Source organism: Choloepus didactylus, chromosome 2, assembly GCF_015220235.1.
Source record: "Choloepus didactylus isolate mChoDid1 chromosome 2, mChoDid1.pri, whole genome shotgun sequence".
NCBI classification, from domain to species: domain Eukaryota; kingdom Metazoa; phylum Chordata; class Mammalia; order Pilosa; family Megalonychidae; genus Choloepus; species Choloepus didactylus.
Genome location: NC_051308.1, coordinates 226518264 through 226537647, shown reverse-complemented (window position 1 = coordinate 226537647; position 19384 = coordinate 226518264). Strand labels below are relative to the sequence as shown.

Here is a 19384-nt window from a genome sequence, read left to right as displayed (position 1 = left end):
GGTGGATATTAACTCACATTGGACCCCGGCCCCAAACAAGCCTGTGTGTCAAACTTTGGATGTCGGTAAGTCAGCTCAGGAGCAAGTCAACGAGAAGTCCAATTTCACATTTTAAATCAACTTAATGCTACAAACTTAAAAAAAAAAAAAAAAAAAAAAAAAAAAGTGCTGCCCAGCTGGGCCCCTGAAGAAACCTAGCTCTGAGGGTGGGTAATGAGCCCCTCAGACCACCACTCCTGGCTGCTTCTCTCCAAAAGGCACAGCCTTGGTTCAAGTCCAGAGCACTTCCCCATCCCAGGCTGGGTTGGGGAGGAGAGGTGACTGCCAGGGACAGGGCAGGACGGTCAAGCCCCTGGGGGATGGGGTAAAGCCAAAAGATCCCCAAGCCTGAGGGGGTAGCAAGCCCATCTCCCCACTAGTTCCAAGGCCTGGCCTGCAGTGCCGACCCCTCTTCATCACCCCCTCAGCACTCCCATGACAGGAACAAAGGAGCCGACATGGCACCAAGCCTGGTCACCTCTGGTGTTGGGGGGTCTGTGAGAGAGCTAAGGGTGGGTGGGAGGTCCTTAAAAAATCTCCCCTTCCAACAAACTTGGCAAAAAAAAAAAAAAAAAAAAAAATCCCCTCAGGGAAGGTGAGGGGAAGGACACTAGCAGCTACCAGAGGGAATGCTTATCGGCAGAGTTCCTGTCACAGAGCTCCTTGTTTTAACCTCTCCCTTCTCTGCGTGGAGCTGTGTCTGCCTCCCAAGTCCATGGTGTAAAATAGCCCCCGTACCAGGGCCAGGCAAAAACCGAGGAAAGCTGTCCACAGCGGCCAGCACAGCCGCCTCCACATTCCTGTCTGGGTTCTCCTCAGGAGCGCTTTCCCTGAACGATCATTTTTACGTTCAAAGGGAAGGGAGAGGTAAGGAATTCCATAGGAAAGGAGTCTCCTTAACTGGCCGCTCCTGCTTCCCCAGGAGCCCCAATGCCCTCTGCCCTGAGATGGCTTCCTAGAACCATTTCTGGGGCAAAGGAGACCAAGACGCCAAGGCTGGCGCTCAGCTGGAGACGCCGGGCTGGGAGCAGAGGAGAGGTCACCGGCCTGCAGCTACCACGTACTAGAATTACAAGGCCTAAGTGCAATTAGCACTCGGCCAACGGAAGGGCCCCTGAGTGTCCCAGCCCCCACTGCTGAGGGGCCATCAGGGAGCTGCCTGGGGCTCTGGAAGGCCAGGCCAGCCCTTGGCCAGTGGACAGCACTGGGTCTGTCTGAGGAAGAGTCTTCCTAGAAACTAGAACAATCTCCCTGCTGAAACTCAGGGAAGATGAACAAACAAAACTCAACGTGAAATAAATACAAAGGCATTAAGTGCTTCTTGATAAACCGAGGGTCCTAACTACCCTCCAAAGGAGCTGGCAGGACCCTTCCCTGGACCTGGTTGCCTCACCTGTGGCACTTCACATTAGAGGTCAGAGGTCAAAAGACTGGACAGACCTCCCTAGGCCCAGCTTCCATTAGGAAGGACAGGACCTTGAAACACTCCTCACCTCTAACCCCAAATCCCCCTTAACGGCTTCTGCTGGCAGGGGGGTGGGAAAGGAGAGGAGGAGACCCCCTTACTCTGAGGGCAGCACCTTGTGTCCAATGTCCCTGTGTGGGCAGAGGGCCTGTCAGTCTGTCCATGAGGAGGTAGAGACAGGGGCGGGGCTACTGGGGCAGGCAGGGCCATTCAGTTAATCAACAGGTCCCCAAGGTTGTAGGAGTCAAAGAGGTCAGTGATGCCCTCCCCCCCATCCAGACCCCACAGGTAGTCGTCCTGGTCCAAGGATGGGGAGAAGCTCATCAGAGGGGAGCTGCATCCCAGCGTCGGGGACAGGAACTGGTCCTCGGTCTGCTGCAGAAGTGGGTGTGGCAACTCCAGCATGTTGTCAGTGGCCTCCAGGGGCATGAGGGGTGGTGGCGGCGGCGGAGGCGGCAATGGTGGCGGCAATGGCAGAACCTGCTCAGGAGTCAGCTCTGGTGCTGGAGAAAAACAGACAAGGGTCATGCCTGGCCTTGGTCCCCAACCCCCTCCAGGGCTCTGAGCTGAGCCAGGGCCAGATACCAGAGAACACGACAGCCTTCCTTCCCATTCTGGATGCCTGGGCGAGTGTCGTCTCTTCTCAACCTGTCCCAACCTAACGGCAGAGGAACACCCTCCCTGGCACTGGCTCTAACAACCCCTCTCACTTGGTCCCCACTCTCCCTCTCTCTTACAGTGTGGGGTAGTGTCCTGCTCCCAAGTTCCTACTTCTCTACCCAACCCTATCCCCGTTCACCTTCGAGGCCCTGGCTCCTGAAATCATTTCCTTTTTTTCCTACATCACGAATTTCTCTCCGCTGGATCATGCCCATCAAGACGCAGACCCACTCTAATATCTCATAACTTTAAAGGCATCCTTCCCTGACCTGATGACCCTCTCCAGTGACTGGCCCAGGCTATGGCTCTCTTTCAGAGGTAAGTTTCTCAAAGCTTGACTGTGCTCACACTCCCCTTCCCCACTGCTAGTCTCTTCAACCCACCAGGCCACTGAGCCAATGCCCTCCATATGGCTAAATCCAATGGTCAGTTCTCCAGCCTCATGATGCTGGACCCTTTGGCAGAATCTGACGCAGTTGTTTGCATCCCTCCCTCTTCAAACACCCTCTTCACTTGGCTTCAGGCACAACAGAGTCTCCTGGTTTTCCTCTTACCACTTCAACTGCTTCTCTTTAGTCTCCTTTGCTGGATCCCCATTCTGTTCCCAGCTTCTTAACCCTGGAGGCCCCTGGGCTCCATCCTCAGGTGCTTCCCTCCTCCCCAGGTGATGTAGGCCAGTCCCATAGCATGAAATCCCCTAGACCCATGACTCCCAATGGACCCGAGCTTTTCCTTGCCCCCAAGCTCTGGGCTCCCACCTGACTGCTCCTGCAACATCTCCACGTGAATGTCTAAGACGTGCTGGAACTTAGCACGACAAAACCGAACTCCTGGTCTTCCCCTAAACTTGGTATTATAGAAAGAGGTCTGGCTTGGGAGCAGGAAGGGGGTGGGTTTAGACCCCAGCCCCACCTCTCACTGGCTGTAGGACCAAGTATCTCAGATTTCTCTTCAAGAAAAACAGGGATCCACCTCCCTGACTTGCTGCGAGCAGTTACTGATAACGTGTGTGAAATTCTCTACTACACGACAGACCTTGCTCTCTCTCATTGCTTATCTCATCCAGAACAGCCTTGCTCTTCGTCAGATCCGTCTTTCCTCTGCACTCTGAAAGTTTCCTGATGGCAGGGGCTGGGCCGTGTCTTACTCAATTTCATATCAACACCGCACAAGGCCTGGGGCACATGGTAAGTGCTCGGTTCACATTTGTCTTTTAAAAAATCACATCCACACAACATTCTCTCCTATAATAGGAGTTTTGAATGTCCCCATGCTAGGGGTGTAGATATAGAGGCTCAGAGAGGTGACATCAACCCACAGGCACAAAGTCACAAGAAGTCACAGCAAGACTCAAACTCAAGTCTTACAGTTTGAAATCCCCTGTCCTGTCAGCTACATTTAGGTTCACCTCAGAATGTGAGAGCCTGAGGGGGTGTTAGCGATGACTCTTGTTCAAACCCCTTCTACTACAGATGAGGGAAACTGAGGCTCCAAAGGTTCAGTCATTCCCCCAGTGATGCCAAAACTAAGGCCAGAGTCCAGGACCCAGAGACTGCAGTGGTCTCTGGTGCACAGGCCTCAAGATGACTATTTTAGCCCAGAATTTAGACCGTGTGTGTGAGTGTGCATGTGGGTGTGTGTGCGAGCATGTGAATGTATGTGTGTGTGTGTGTGTGTGTGCACAACAACATTCTGGGAAACTTCTCCTCCTCAGCAGGGACAACACTGAGGCCACGTGGCAAGGGTGGGGAGGACGGCCGTGGCATGAGCCCTGAAATGGATGTGAGGAAAGCTGGCTTCTTGGCTGGCCACACCACTGACTGCTGTGAGGCCTTGTGTAAGCCTCTGGCCCTCGGGCTCTTGATCTATAAAACAGAGGTCAGAAAAACTCCACCCTTACTTAGCTATGGGGTCTGCCAACTCTGCCCAAGGCCTCAGGACGACTGAAGTGAAGGTGATTCTAACTTGGAGAGCTGTGTACTTGACGATCGAGCGAGAAGGCAGAGTAAGCGAAAGAGGGAAAACAGGGTGGGGTGCAGGCCTGGGGTAGGAGATAGGCACCAGAAGGTGCCCAGAGGAACAGATGGCCAGTGCAGAAAGAAGCCCGCCAGGGAGGATCCAGGCAAAGCCAACAGACCCAGGAGAGATCACCAGAGAAGGCCAGAGACTGAGCTCTTGCCTCAGCTCTGCCACCAGCTTGCTGTGTGACCTTAGGGGAGGCACTTGCCTTCTCTGGGCCTCATTGATTCATGTGTAAAACAAAGGTCAGCAAACTTTCTCTGTAGAGAGCCAGACAGTATTTTAGACTTTGCAAGCTATTTATAGTCTCTGTTATATAGTGATCTTTTTTTCTTTTCTTTTTTTTTTAAATAAGTCTTTAGAAATGTGAAAACCTTTCCAAGCTTGTAAAACAGTACAGATTTGGCCTGCAGGCAATCGTTTGTCAACCCCTGAGCTAGACAAATGGAATCCAACCTGTGTTCTACAGAATCCTCCTCCAAGCCTCTTTCATCAGACTAGTTCTAGCTCAGCTTTTGATAAAATAAGAGGATTCTACTTAAGGCAGTTCTGCTGCTAAGAACACAGAGGTGGAACACTGGCCCACGTGGCCTCAAAGGATCCTACCAGGCTGACGTGATGCATGATCCCAGTAAAGGGCAGAACCACTCTGCCCCTTCATGACCCCCACCCTCCCTGGGAAACCCTCAGGACCTCCCCTGACTCTCTGCGCCCTGGCAATCGCCCTCCATACCTCCTGCTGGGTGCTCCCAGCCTTTAGCTCTATGTCCATTGCCCCAGCCAGGGTTGAGCCCCTCCCAGCCAGGAACCCTTTCCCTGATTTGTCCTGTGCCCAGAAAGCACTGGGCTAGGAGAGCAGAGACCAAGTTTCAAAACATGGCTCTGTTGCCTCCTGGCAGGGGGACCTTGGGCAAGTCACATAATTTCTCTGCCCTAGTTTATTTATCTCTAAACTAGAAATTAACAAGACCTACCTCAAGAATGGCTGTGACCAAAAGGGGGAAGCAAAATGAAACAAAATAAAGTTTCAGTGGCTGGGAGATTTCAAATGGAGTCAAGAGGTCTCACTCAGGAGGGTATTCTTATGCACTAAATAGATATCACTTTTTAGTTTTTAGTGTCCTGAAATAGCTAGAAGGAAATACCTGAAACTGTTGAACTGCAATCCCCGTAGCCTTGATTCTTGAAAATGATTGTATAACTATATAGCTTACATGGTGTGACCATGTGATTGTGAAAACCTTGTGGCTCACATTCCTTTTATCCAGTATATGGACAGATGAGTAGAAAAAGGGGGACAAAAATTAAATGAAAAATAGGGTGGGATAGGGGGATGGAATGCTTTAGGTGCTAGTTTTTACTTTTATTTTTATTCTTATTTTTATTTATTTTTATTTTTTTGAGTAAGGAAAATGTTCAAAAATTGGTTGTGGTAATGAATGCACAACTATATGATGATACTGTGAAAAGGTGATTGTATGCTGTGGATGATTGGTATGTGAATATATCTCAATAAACTGAATAAAAAGAAAGAATGGCTGTGAGACATTGTGAAAGTAATTAACAACACTGAATTATATATTTGAACTGGATAAAGGGAGAAGTTTTAGGTTGCATATGTAAGAGTAAAAATTAATTTAAAAAAACCTATAGGACTGTACAACACAGTGAAACCCTAATGTAAAATATGGACTGTAGATAATAGGACAATGATAATGATATTCTCTCATCAATTGTAAGAAAAATACGACACTAATACATGGAGGCAGAGTATCTGGAAACTCAGGGTTTTCTGCATATTTTTTTCTGTAAAACCTCCTCTAATAAAAAAATTTATACTAAAAAAAAAAAAAAAAGGAGAATTGCCGTGAGAATTCAATGGGACAATGGATGTGCCCAGTGTACAGTTGCTGTTACCTCCCAAGAAAGTTTTGAGACACCCCCCCACTGCCCCGCAAAAAAATCCTACAGTTCCTGTTTGCTGTGGGCCTATTAAGTGCCAGGAGTGTTGTCATTATAATCGTCACAGTAGTGGCAGAACTAGTGGGAATTGCAGTAATGACGATAATAAGCTAAACAGTTACCACCAGGTACCACTGAGTGCTTTACCTGGATTAAATCACGTCATCCTCACAACAACCTATGAGCTAGGTACTAGTCCCATTAATTACTATGCTTAATTTACAGATGAGGAAATTGAGGCAAAGAGAGCTTAAGAGACTTGCCAAGGTCACACAGCTTGTAAGGGGGAGAGCTGGGATTCAAACCCAAGCCCTCTGGCCCTGGAGAAGCACCAGCCCCGCCAATGAGACAAGGAATGTGCACACACTTTACAAAGTTTAATATACAAAGCACATGTTGGGGTGGAGGTGGGGTGACTGTGCCCTGCTGCTGGCTAGATGGTAGGTACCCAGCAAATGGTGACAGAGAAGAGGACACTAAGGCTGCTACTTTCCCCACCTCCTGTCACTCTAACAGAAGGTCCTACCTGAGGACACTGCAGGTTCCATAGTCCCAGCGTTGGTGTCACTGCTGGGCTGGACAGGCTCAGGGCTGGGGCTGGGGGTGAAGGTGGAGGGGAGCGGCTCCATGGAAGGACTGTCCGGCTCCTGCACCTCCTCTGGGCACAGGTAGACTTCGATGGGCCCTTGGGTGCTCTTCAGATATAGCTGCAGGTTCTCCTGGAGAAGGAAGAGAAGCAAGGTCATGGCTCTGTGCAGCTGGACAGTTACCTAGCATCAGCATGTATGGATGGCCACACATGGCCCCTGAGGTCTACAGGAACAAGCTCAGTTCCTGAGCTGGGCACCAAGGCTGTGGTGGACATCTGCTACTTCTGCCTGGCTGGCTCTCAAGTCCCCTTCTTTTAAGGAGAGCACTTTGATTTTCCTTTGAGAAACCACTGCTTCCCCACTCTCAGCCTTCCCCAACCCCGACAGGTGAGCTTGTGACTCAGGCCGGGAACATCAGTCACACTGATTGGTTCGGGGTGGAACATGACCCAGGTCATTCCAACCAGCACTTGGCCCAGGACCTCTGCTGGGCTTGGGGATCAGAACTTCCCTTCCCACTGAGGTTGCTGAGCTGGTAGCATAAAAGCTATCTCTGCCAGCCCAAGAGGAGAGCTCACTTGGGATGGAGGCAGCACAAAGAAAAGCAGAATGAGAGATGGAGAGTGTGAACAGACTTGGAAGTCAGAGTCGGGTCCCCTGGATCCAGCCTTGCCGGCAATCTCTATCTGTAGCCAAAAGTTCTGATACTTGGCCTTCTCTCCCCTGCCTCTTCCCTACCACAAGCCTGAAGCTTAACCCAGAAGATACATGCACGCCATTCCAGCATGTTCTCAGGTCTCCAGGCCCTCGCTCATGCAGTACCCTCTGCCTATCCTTACTCCCCGGCAAAATTCCTAATCAGTCCTTAAGACCCAGTTTAACTGTCACCATCTGTGGGACATTTCTTCCAACTATCCTTTCTCTGTGCCCTCAAAGCATATCTTTAATCTACACATGACTGCATCCCTGCTTCCTTGGGTCTTCTTCCCACTAGGCCCTGAGCTTATTTATCTCTACAGCCCCAGTTCTCCCATGAAACAAATTATTTCTTGAGCCCTTATTATGTGCCAGGGACTTCGCTAGGGGTATGATGTGAGCAGAACACCACCTCATGGAGCTTGTACTCTAATAAATGAAGCAGAACATAATCCTGTAATCATCCAAATATGTCAGGGCAAAGGGAGATTGAGTGCAATGGAAAAGCACAGGTGGTTATGAGACTGGGGGTGATCAGGGAGGGCTTCCTTGAGGAAGTGACATTAGAGTTGCGATCTGTAGGATGAACAGCAATAAACCAGGCAGAGAGAGAGAAGAGCATTGGAGGGAACAGGATGTGTGATGTTCTTGCATCGGGGATGAGCTTAATGTGGTAGAGAAACCACAGGCAGGTCAGAGTGGCCAAAGCAAAGACAGAACGAAGATGGGGTGGAAGAGGAAGTCAGTGGAGGTCAGCTGGGGCTGAAGCTTGAAGGGCCTCACAGAGAGTGTTTTGGTCTCTAATCTAAGAGATCCTTGCTGTGTGTGCATATGTGTGTATGTGTGCAGGAACACTGGGGCTGGTGGGGTGCAGAAAGGAGAGCAGGAACTGATTTTCTCAGGCCAGGACTCAGTCCCTGTTGTCCTTTCCAGCTTCTGCCATTTCTGCTCCAGCTCAGGATCCACTGATATTGCCATGGGCACCAGAAAGGACACCAGAGGATTAGGGCTGGGCAGTGTCAGGGATGCCCAGGCCCCTCCCAGCCCTGCGTTCCCCCTCACCTCATTCATGTCGGGAACCTCCAGCCTTGTCTGAGGAGGGGCCTTGACGGCAATCACCGTCTGCTCCTTGAAGTTGCCGACAGCGCGGATGTCCTGGTAAGTCACGTAGGCCAATGTAGGGACAGGAGAGTCAAAGAAAAACGATTGCCAGGTCAAAACCCAACCCCCAGACTGCCTGGCAGAGCTTTAACTCACTTCTCTTAAGTCCTTAAAACCTTTTTCTCACTCCTTCTTAAACAGTTAGAAAGAACCAAAAACTGTAATCTGCTCTTTCAAGATCATAAGCTACTTTAGATCCCTTCAGAAAGCAAGTAGGGTATAAGTCACTAAAAATGCTGCCTTATATCAGCTTTTTATGTAAAGACTTCATCTTTCAGACTAGCTCATTGGCTCCGAAAAGACAGGAAAACATGTTTTATTGCTTTATATTTTTCATGATGCCTATAGCTTCCTTTGAAAATACCAGGACCAGATCCAAAAAACAATTAGATGCTGAAACCATTTGGGAAAATGTATAAAGAGCCTCAGCAAAGTCCATGCTCTCTGACCTCATCATTTCAATCCTAGCAATCAGCCTACGGAAATAAATAAAAATGTGGGGAAATGTTCCCTATACAAAGATACTCATTGAAGTGTTGCTTATAAAAGCAAAAATCTGGAATCAATGTAAATGTCCATTACAGGCCTTATCAATGAGTCAGAGTCTGAGTAGGACATTCTCAAACCACTAAATATCCAGTCAAACCATAAGCAATTGCTGTTTTTGTAGGTAAAAAATGGTCAAATATCAGCAATTTCATGTGCATCGATCCAATAGTTGAAAGATGTGTAATAACACAGAAAAATGTTTATGGTAATATTATAGAGAAAAGCAGAATACAAAGTATTACATATAGTAGGCAGACAACTATATTTAAATTAACACACCCCGTCCAGAGTTAAGGAACAATGGCTGTGTTGAGTAGCAGGTCAAAATTTCTTTCTTTTCTCCATTTTCCAGATTTAAAGAAATGTATTTGCCTTGTTTTTCTAATGAGAAAGTCACTTTAATAAAGACCAATGTGCCAGACCCCTAGGGGGATTAGTTCTAGCCGGGAAGTTCTGATTCAGCTCTGGATAGACATAAGCATGCAACAGGCCCCGTTCCCTGCCCACCCGCCCACCCCCCACCGCCCCCATCAACGAGGATATCGCTTGTTGGTCTTGTCCTCGGTCATCTGCTTGAAGTTCAGAGAGCAGCTCTGGATGAGCTCATCCAAGGTCTGCTCCATGCTTATCAGCTCCTTCAGCTCCTGCCCCAGCTGCTGCTGCTTCCCAGGCCGGGTATTGTCTTCAAACATTCCCCTGCCTCTGGGAACAAAGCAGCTTCCAGTGTGAGTCTCAGTCCACATCGACGGACCCCAACCCCAGGACTGCTGTGTGGAGCTGCATAGAAGGTGCACAGCCAAACTCCAGGACAAGGCCATTCACGTGGTTTATCATGATGCCCCCATCCCCCAACCAGGTGTGCAAGTCAATGGTCTTGGGAAGTTGCCAGGGACTGGAATTTAAGGTTTGGGGGTTGCTAGGGAGAAGAAACAAGTCAGGGTCTGAATCCCATTTTGGGGGAACTCTCAACTGTGTTCATTCCCATGCCCCAATTTCTCCCCCAAATGGCAGGGAGCTAGAGTGACTTAACTCCTCTGCTTGTGATCTCTTAGGGTTCGTGCCTGGAGCACTTCTAGAAATGGGGAGAGGACTCTGGGGTACTCAGGTCTCAGAGCTGGAAGGAATCTCGGTTATTCCTGGATGTCCTTCCAGGGGACCACCCTAAGCTAGAAGAGGAGAATCTTGGAAGCCTTGACTAAAGAGAAAGTATCTGGGATCCCCCTAGGGCTTTACATGACTTGGAAATCACTCTTCATAGCTCTCCAGCCACATTCTCCCAATACCACCTCAGCACATACACCTGTAGTTCCACATGCCTTTAAATACACTGGCTCACTCCCAGCACACAAACCTGATGGACATTGTTCTTGGTCTGCCCCCAGCACTTGCGCCCATTGGATGTTGCTCTCTGCCCCACCCCTGACATTCACACCCAAGTGCCCCCTTGCTCTGCCCCAGCACGTGCACCCATTGGATGGTGCCATCGGCCCAGCCCAGGCACTCACACCCACTGGATGTTGTTCTTGGCCTTTTTGCGGATGAGCTGGATGCCCTCCAGCACATTAGTGATGTCATAGATGCGCCGCTTCTGCACGTCCAGCACCTCCGCAGCCCAGTTCAGGTCCAGGACCCCATCCTCGGACTCACTCAGCAGGTAAATGAACTTCTTGGTGAGCAGCCCCAGTGATGTGTCATACCGAGTCTTCTCCCCAGGAGACTTGGGGGCTGAGGGGGAAAAGAGCCCAGTGTCAGCTCAGGGCTAGCCCAAGAAGCCTCCTCCATTCCATCAACCTGGACCCACTAATCACCACCTTGCACATGAGCACCCACTTGCCCATTTCCAGAGCACTGTGAGGATGGGGTTCTGCAGCACATTGTGCAGACAGGGAACCTGATGGCTGGAGAAGGAAAGTGACTTGCTTAAGGTTTCACGGCCAGGGGGCAGCATCAGGACTAGAAGCCAAATGTCCCAACTCCCAGCTCAGAGCTTTCTCCACCCAGCTTTGGGCAGTCATCCAAACTCAACAACAACAAATGCTTACTGTGTGCTTCACACTGTTTTAAGTGATTTCCATAGACCAACAAATTTAGTCCTTACAACCCTATAAAGTCAGTGCACAACTATCCCTATTTTATAACTTGCTAGCTCACTCAGCTAGAAAATGGCAAAGCTGAAATTCAAATCTAAGCTGTCTGGATCTAGAGTCTTCCTTCTAAACTATTGCCCTATCCTGTCAGTTATAAGTCAGGAATTTGGAATAGGGAGGGTAGGGAAGAAATGACATGCCTGGATTTGAGAACATTTTTTTAAATACTTTTATAAACTAGCTTTTTCTTTTCAAGTGTAGCCCAATGATTATCTGAAAGGAATCAATCCTGTAACATCAAATGGGGCAGGTTCATGAAAAAGATCCCTTTCTCAATGAGGCCAGTGTCACAAGACCACATCTCAGCCACTGCATCTTTAAACCACAAGAGGACTCTTGCAATCAAGTGACCTGCAAGTCACATAGCAAATTAGTAGTCAAACTAGTTCTGGAAGCAGGGTCTTAGAGAGTCTCAGATTCCTCTGGAATGGGGCAGAAAAAATCCCTCAATACAGAGATAGCAAAAGTTTGGCACACAGGCTCCTTTGTCAGTTTTGCACCCATGGCAGACATTACTAATTGATTGGCGCACTCGTTCTAGAGCGTGGTGAGCCTTAAGATCATTCAATACAGAGCTCTGGGTAGACTTTACCAGTCAATCTGAGAGGAAGCTTTCTTGCCCTTCCTGATCTAGCTGTGCCCCTTTTACAGATGGGACAACTAAGGCTCATGGAAGAAGAGTGACCGGTCAGGTCAGGCAGAGTCTTCCCCGGACTCCCCAACTTCCTGACCCTCATGCTTCCCACCCAACCACATAACTTCCTCATTAGGTCTCAAAACTAACTTTCCTCCCTAACACAGTTGCTTAAACTCCCGCTCTGTCCAGAATCTTGACTGAAAATATCAAGAGACAGAAATTCCCTCCAACTTAGCTTTAGGTAGTCACCACCTGGGCAGCCTCTGGGTCTTAGAGACCTCTGAGGTGGTACAGGCTGGATTAAGCCAAGTTCCACTTCCTTTTGAATCAGTTACTTAGTTCTCTGTCTGCATGTGGGAGGAAGTTCCTGGTTAAGGCCTGCTCCCCTCTGAGCTGGATTCTCTTTTTGGAAAAAGGTCAGCTTAAGCTAAATGTGAAAACTTTTTGTAAATAGTAACACGTCTCCCCCCAAGACACAACACTGATCTTCATGTTTGGATTATGAGAACAGTACATAGTGGTAGAAGCTGCACTGAGACTTCTTTATGCAGGTTCTAGTCCTGATTCTGTGCGCCAGCTGTGTGACCTGGGGCATGCCACTCAAACTCTCTGAGCTCAGAGTAAAAGGGGGCTAGGCACACTAACCTGGGGGGATCAAATGAGAGCACACACAGGAAACTGTTTTGTAAAGCAGAAAGTGTGATATAAATATTTCTCCTGATGATTTGGGCAGGGCTGCTGCACCCCACCCCCAGTCTCCTGAGCCCACCCTTGGCCGTCCCATCAGTGCAGCTTACTTTTGGGGCTGGGGAGGCCATCCACTCTGATGCCCTTCCCCTTGGGAGTCCGGAATTCAGGGACTGCAGGCCGCCCGATCCCCTCCAGATCCAGCTTCCTTTTGGCCTTGGAGAGAAAGGGGAGAGAGAGGCAGAGGTGAGAATCGTCCCTCCTTAAGCCTTCCCCAAAGGCCACCAGCAACCACCGCCTGTGCCTCAGGACCAGTGAAACATCCCTGCACCTGCAGCTATGGGTATCCTGAGAAGTGAGCTTGCAGTGGGAGGAAATCCTGTTTGTGAGGGGGAAATGCCACGCCCATCCTCCAAGGCCCAGAGTCTACCAAAGCTAGTCTACCCCAGGGGCAGAGTTCCTTAACAGCAGGCCCCAAGGAAGGAGTGGGTGGGGCTTAAACCACATCAGGCAGGGGAGAGGCTCCCCCTGCAGAAGCAGCTGGTCCAGCCAAGCCATATGCCCATCACAGCCCCACAGCTGGCCCTTATCAGGGTGGGGCTGGGCACCCGCCCAGGCCCAGGGGACTTCCTGGCTCAGTGCCACACCCCAGTGAGCTGCCCACATAGAGAAGCAGTGCAAACATCCCCACCCCCATGTTTGGGCTCCAGCCTGCGGCCCCGGGATCTCCTGAATAGACTCCATTTGCCATTCTTTCTTTGTCCAGAGCAGCAGACAATGAATCCTTCCCCTGTGTCTTAAGAACAAGCAGCTGAGGCCCCACTGCTCCCTCTCCCGGCTCCCGCCAAGCTTGGGAAACACCTGCTGGGGAAATCAAACCACAGACCCATCTGCTCCTCTCCACCCCCCACCACCCGGCCCCAATTAGGCCCAGAAGATACACTGGCCCAGAAAGGGGCTCTCCTTTGGTTAGGGCTGGGCTGGGGCACTGGGGCGTGGGGGCACGGGTCAGAGACCTGGGCTTGAAGCTCCCATCTCCTTCACGGACTCACTGTGTGACTCAGGCAAATGCTCCCCACCTAGGAGCCTCAATTTTCTCCTCTGCAAAATGGGGCAGAAATCCTACTTCAAGGGGCTGTTGAGAGGAATAAGAGTTCAGCAATCTTAGAGGCCCTTTCTTAAAACCCAATCTTGGCCTCTTCCTTGACACACACTTCTGGGGGGGTGGGGGTGGGTCACTGAGTTCACTTCCTTCCTCCTCCACCCTACCCTCCATGTTACCCAGACATTGCAGGCCCCTCCCCCGGCTGGGACAGAGGGGCCTATTTTAACCTTTGCTGATGGGGTCATGCTTGGCAGGGCCCGGACGTCTAACCGCTGCTGAGCACAGCTGGGCTGACAGGTGTTGGGGGGGTGGCGGCAGCTCTTATGGCTGTCAGCTCCCCCCCCCCCCGCCTCTTCCAGGAAGCGCTCCTGGGCTGATCTGAAGAGCCTCGAGATGACGCTCCTCTCCCCACCCCTACTCAGACCCAGACATGATCCAAACACCTTCCTGCTCATTCAGGACTCTCTTGAATATTCCTTTTCTATCCTCTCAGCGGGGGATATTCTAGACTCAAGAGGTGACTTGCTTTAGCCCCATCTTGTTTCTAGAGAAAGTCCTAACCATTTGCTGAGACTTTCCATGTGCCTTGGGCCAAGCCTCAATATTCACCACCTTTCTGAATCTTTCCAGCACCACTAAAAGAAGGGCAGTATTTTAATCCCCATTTTGCAGGTGAAGTAACTGAGGGTTGAGAGCTCCAAGGCCCTTATCAATGCTGATGAAGGCCACCCTTCCAGCCTCCTTGTTCCCTTTCCTCAGAAGCAGCACCAAGGGCAGGGAGAGGAAGGGAAGGTCAGGCTGAGTCCTACTGGAGGCAGAGGTGGGGCAGCCCACAGTAGCCCCAAAGCCACCACCCCCACCTCACGGGAGCCAGAGCCTGAACTCATCCCTTGCTGTGTTCCCCAAACACACCAGGGGGAACCTTGCTGCTTCGGGGCAGCAGGGAGAAGGAGGGGAGGACCTTGAGCAGAGTATCTATGCCAGGCCCGTCCTGGGCTCACAACAGTCCTGCAACATCAGGATTGGCAGTCTCTCTTGGCAGATGAGAATGGAGACCCAGAGAGGTTAAGCTACTTGCCCAAGGTCACACAGACAAAGGGCAGAGCCAGAAATCTGTCTGATTCCAAAGCCATGTACCAGGTTGCCTCAGCTCCAACCCACACACATTCTCCAGAATTTGGGTCAAAGCCTGGCCATGCTCGCCTGCCCCCGACACCTCCAGCCACCCCCAACCCACACCCCAGGCCCCTCCTGTCTCTTACTGTTCCTCACTCTTATTCTGCACTCCCAGGGTCCCTATGCAGTACGTGCCCCCTCTAAAAAAGTTAAAAAGTAAAGATACCTCTCTAACTCCTGCAGGCATTGCCTAGGGAAAAGGGCATTGCCTTGGATGGCCTGAAGCCTGCAGAGCGGAGGTGGCAGAAGACAAGCCCAGGGGGATGAGGAGCAAGTTGAGGCTGAGCACAGGCCTTGGAGTCAGCCCCACCTGGGTCCTAATCTAGTCCTCCCCCCTTCTTAGCTGGGTGAGCTATGCAAGTCAGTTGACCTTGTGAGCCCTTCTGTAAAATGGGGATAATCCACTCCACCTCTGTCGAGGATTCCATGAAACCATGCAGCAAAGCACTTTGCCCATCCCCCACTGAGTGCTCATGCAAGGATTGCTATCACAAAAGCACCAGGGCACCAGCAAGGGGAAAGTTCAGTGGTGAGTGGAAGAGACAAGGACAGCACCTAGGAGAGCAAGGTCTATGGCCACACCCAGAAGCTGGCCTGGCCCTCACCTGCACCCTCTGGGGCAGCCCCTCTCCCCGGGTCCTTGGAGGCCTGGTTGGGATTGGAGCCCCACCCTGTCATTCTCCAGGAGGTAGGGCAAAGCCCCAGAAATGCAGAGAACTAGAGATCACCAGGCACAACCTCCTTATGGGGAGTGAGGTAAGGAAACGAGCTCAGCGAGGGAAAGTGACTTGCCCAAGGTCACACAGGGAGTGGAGCCAGGTCTGTCCTAAGCCCAAGTGAGACAGTGGAGGGTAGGAGTAAGGTAAGTATAAGGAGGAGACAGCCTTGCTTTCAGATCCTAGCTGTGCCACTCAATAGCTAGACAGCCTGGCCTTGCCTCTCTAAGCCCCCATGTCCTCATCTGACCTTCCTTGAGGGGATGTTTCTTCCCCCGGGTTCTCAGAGGAAATTTGGAAAATACAGACAAATTAAAAGGAAAGACACATGCAAGCTCCCACATCTTCCCTGGTTCCTGTGGGGATGAAACAGAATAATGCAGTGTAGGCTGGAGTGGGCACTCAGCAAAGGGGTATCCTCCGCTTTCCCCAGAGAGGGGTGGAAAGAACAATAGACAGAGAGTGAGGACACCTGGATTCTGGCCTTTATTCTGCAATTGAACTTGGTTGCCATCTCTGGGCAGTTCCCGGAGGTCCCTTTAAGCACCCTGACGAATCCTGCTCACCCTGCACTTTGCAGCCTGGCCACAAAGAAAGTGGCCACACCCAGGGTTGGGCTTGGAGCCACTCCAGGTCACACCCTCATAAAATGAGTAAGCAGGGGGCCTAGGGGCCCGAGGCATTTGGGGGCTGACAGGAGAGGGGGCTCTGGGCCAGGTAGAGTGCCCAGGCCCCCTGGCTGTGCCTTTAGGGTGGTCTGGTACAAAGAGGCTCCCCATTTCTTGGCTTCTGTCTTGGGCAAGTGACTTCACTTCTCTGCTCAGTTTCCTCATCTGCAAGACGCCTTATCCTAGGCATCTTGACCAAGATAATGAATGTGAAGAGTACCAAGCAGTGCCTGTCACAAGAGAGGCAGTCAGTAAAAGAGCCATTCTTGCTGTGATCACGGAGCCCCTCTGGGAGGGATGGTGCAGACAGATGCACCCAGGCTCCTCCGGGAGGGAAGCAGTTCAAAACCACAGCTGCTACTGAAACTCCACCCGAGCATCTGAAAGCAGCTGGCCAGAGGAGAAACTGGGCCCTGCCACTGAGCCCCCTTTCCTGGGGGGCACCCAGATCCCAAGTCAGGCAATACTGGGAAAAGTCAAGTTTGCATAGAGAAGAGACTGCTTCTCACCTGCCAAGTGAGTCAGGAGAACTGACTCATTTCACCCCATCTCCCTGTGTGATCTTGGGTAGGTCACATCCCCTCTCTGAGCCTCACATTCTCCCTGTGACATGGAGCTACTAACATCTACTCCACAGGGTACTAAAAGGATTTAGGCTGTAAAATGCTGAATGCAGGATATAGACACCTCATCCCAGTTAGCCTTGGTTCCTTGACAAGTAAAATGGGATAACACCCACCTCTGCCTCCTTGCTCAAAGTTGGACACAGGCAAAGCATGATTCTGACGGCAGGGAGTGGGGGTTCTGCCTGCACCCACAGATGGCTGGGGAACTGTGCCTGCTGGCAACACAGGTATAATGAATGAGATGCCTTGGCGGTAGGGGTGGGGGCGGTCTTATCCCTGTATCTGAAATTATTTACCCCCATTTCCCCTCCCCAGAACCGGCTTCCGAAACCCAGGGCCTGGAGCTGGAAGTAACCCAAGATGAGTTGGCCTCACAGCTAACCGCTACCCCACCCCTGCCCCCGTGCATTTTCCAAATGAGGAAACTGAGGCCAGACTGGAGTCAAGACTTGTCCAAGGCCGCACAGTGAGCTAGTGGCAGAGTCAGAACCAGAAACCAGAAACCAGGGTTCCCAACCACCATCCGCACACCCCTCCTTCCCCAGGGCTTTTCCCACCCCACCCCCACACTGTGGGCTCCAAGAATTCCACTCCTACAAAACACACCCTGAGCGAGGTCGGCAGGAGGCCTGGAGCCACCGGGCTTTGGGCCCTCCCTGGCAACAGGCCTGGGCCCTTGAGAAGGGAACAGCCAATCTCGACAGGAACCCCTGGGGGCTGCCCCTGATTTGCACCTGCTGCTGGCAGTCTGGGAGGGAGGAAGGGGCCTGAAGAAGGACCTAGGGCAGATACTTGGGAAGGGGTTGGCTGAATGGACATTTGCTATCTGTCCATGCCAGGCTGGACCTGAGAGACCCTCCAGACCTAGCTTCCACCCCCCAACCCCGTTTTAAAGTCCCCATGGTATCCTCCCCAGCCCTGTGCCTGGACAATAGCAGGTGCCAGTACTGGTTTCTAGGCCAAACAATGAATGAAAATGAATGAGAATGAATGAATGGTGGCAGTGCTGGCTCCCTGGACTCCTCCCAAGGTGGCACGGTGCACTGGGGGGAGTAGGCCAAGTCTCCAGACTCCAGTGTTCATTCCAGGACACTCCAGTGGATGAGGTTATTTTATCCAAAGTCTGAAAGTGATGGGGTCTTCTACTCAGATTCTGGGGACAGCCGATTGTTCTGGAAGCTGAGGGCGATCTTTTCCCTCCTAAAACTGACCTGCTTCCCTCAAACTGGGTCCCAAGCTCCCTTCCCTCCCTCTCATACCCGGAAAAGCATAGCGAGCAGGGTTGGGGTCCCCAGCATTACCGGCAGCCGGCCTGCAGGCACGCATCGCACAGCTTGGCCATCGGGTCCGTGGGGGGTGGCGTCGAGGCAGGTGCCCGAGGCTGCAGCCGGGGGCACCGTCTGCGGGTACAGCGGGGTGTAGTAGGTGGTGGTGGTCGGGCAGAGCTGGGGGCTGCCAAGGCCGGGAGGCCACAGCTCGGTGGGGCTCATAGCTGGCAGCCCCTTCGGGGGCTGCCCTGCGGCCGGAGCTAAGGCCCGGGGTCCTCGCAGCATGGTGAGCACGGCGCCCCCTCCCCACCCGGGCCTGGCGCGCCTGCGGCACCTGCGGGCTCCGGAGCCCGCAGCGGCTCACACGGCCAGCGGCATGGCGCGGAGGCTGGGGGAGACCGCCAATGGACGCCTGCGGGGCAAGGCCGGACCCTCCCCTCCTGGCCCGCAGCCGAGCCGAGCTGCGCTTGGAGATCACCGCTTGGAGATCGCCCGGCGGCGGCGGCACGGCCAAGGGCTGCCACGCCCCGAGGGCGGCAGCGACCCGGGACAGTCCTGCGCCTCTGAAGGCTTGGGTGCCCGGGGTCCGGCCGCTCCCGGGAGGGGGCTCCGGGGTGCCCGAGGGATCGGCGGAGAGGCGATGCGATCGGATGAGGAGGGGGCAGTGGCACCGACTCCCTCTCGTCTCGCTCTCTAGTCCCGGAGCCTTTCTCTGGCTCTTTTTCTTCTTCTTTTTTTTTTTTAGCGCCAAACTGCGTGCCGCGAAATTCGGATCTCCCGCGGAAAATGCCGCGCTTCGATTGGTCGATGCAACATGTGCAGGCTCCACCCCCCCGGAAAGGATCCGTCCTCCAGGCGGTGATTGCAACACGAGCTTTGCTGCTTAAAGGGGCCGCAGCACCTGCTATCGCTAGGCAGCCGCAGGGATTAACAAACCGCGAAACTGAGACTGAGAGGGTAGTTCCCGGGAAGTACCGCGCACAGACCGCCAGAGCAGTGCAGACCGCGCCCCGAAATGGGCCAGAATTCCCGGGGGGGGGGGGAGCGGATAGGAGCGGAGGGATTTGGGCGCAAAATCATGATCTGAGCTGAGATCCAGCAGTGAATTCCCCAAGCCATGGGGCCTTTTGTTAGTCTGCATTGTCGCTTAGCTAGCATATCTATATATACATTTATATCCCTTTTCTCCGCTAAAATGAAAGCCAGGACCCTA

General features: G+C 52.1%; 1 protein-coding gene across 3 annotated transcripts; it reads right to left on the bottom strand.

Moving 5' to 3' along the window:
- Positions 1 to 649: 649 nt before the first annotated feature.
- Positions 650 to 18715, bottom strand: E2F2 (E2F transcription factor 2). 3 transcript variants are annotated; one of them, XM_037818359.1, is made up of 7 exons: positions 18205 to 18715; positions 12723 to 12828; positions 10647 to 10866; positions 9685 to 9837; positions 8494 to 8608; positions 6672 to 6864; positions 650 to 2007 (listed from the first exon to the last, which is right to left on the bottom strand). In XM_037818359.1, the coding sequence occupies exons 1-7, from the start codon at positions 18454 to 18456 to the stop codon at positions 1715 to 1717; spliced, it is 1332 nt and encodes a 443-aa protein (XP_037674287.1). In that variant the 5' UTR covers positions 18457 to 18715; the 3' UTR covers positions 650 to 1714. The 3 variants fall into 3 exon arrangements, with proteins under 3 accessions (XP_037674287.1, XP_037674278.1, XP_037674269.1); XM_037818350.1 differs by having other exon boundaries at positions 650 to 2001; positions 9685 to 9843; positions 18205 to 18714; XM_037818341.1 differs by having other exon boundaries at positions 9685 to 9843; positions 18205 to 18713.
- Between the last annotated feature and the right edge of the window lie 669 nt (positions 18716 to 19384).

Excerpts from the sequence above, each read along its gene's own strand:
- E2F2 (XM_037818341.1), bottom strand. The coding sequence starts at position 18,456 with ATGCTGCGAGGACCCCGGGCCTTAGCTCCGGCCGCAGGGCAGCCCCCG. Across the intron at positions 9,844-10,646 it reads AAGAACAACATCCAGTGGGT|AGGCAGGGGAATGTTTGAAG; the intron begins GTGAGTGCCTGG and ends CTTTGTTCCCAG. Across the intron at positions 2,008-6,671 it reads GGAACCTGCAGTGTCCTCAG|CACCAGAGCTGACTCCTGAG; the intron begins GTAGGACCTTCT and ends GTTTTTCTCCAG.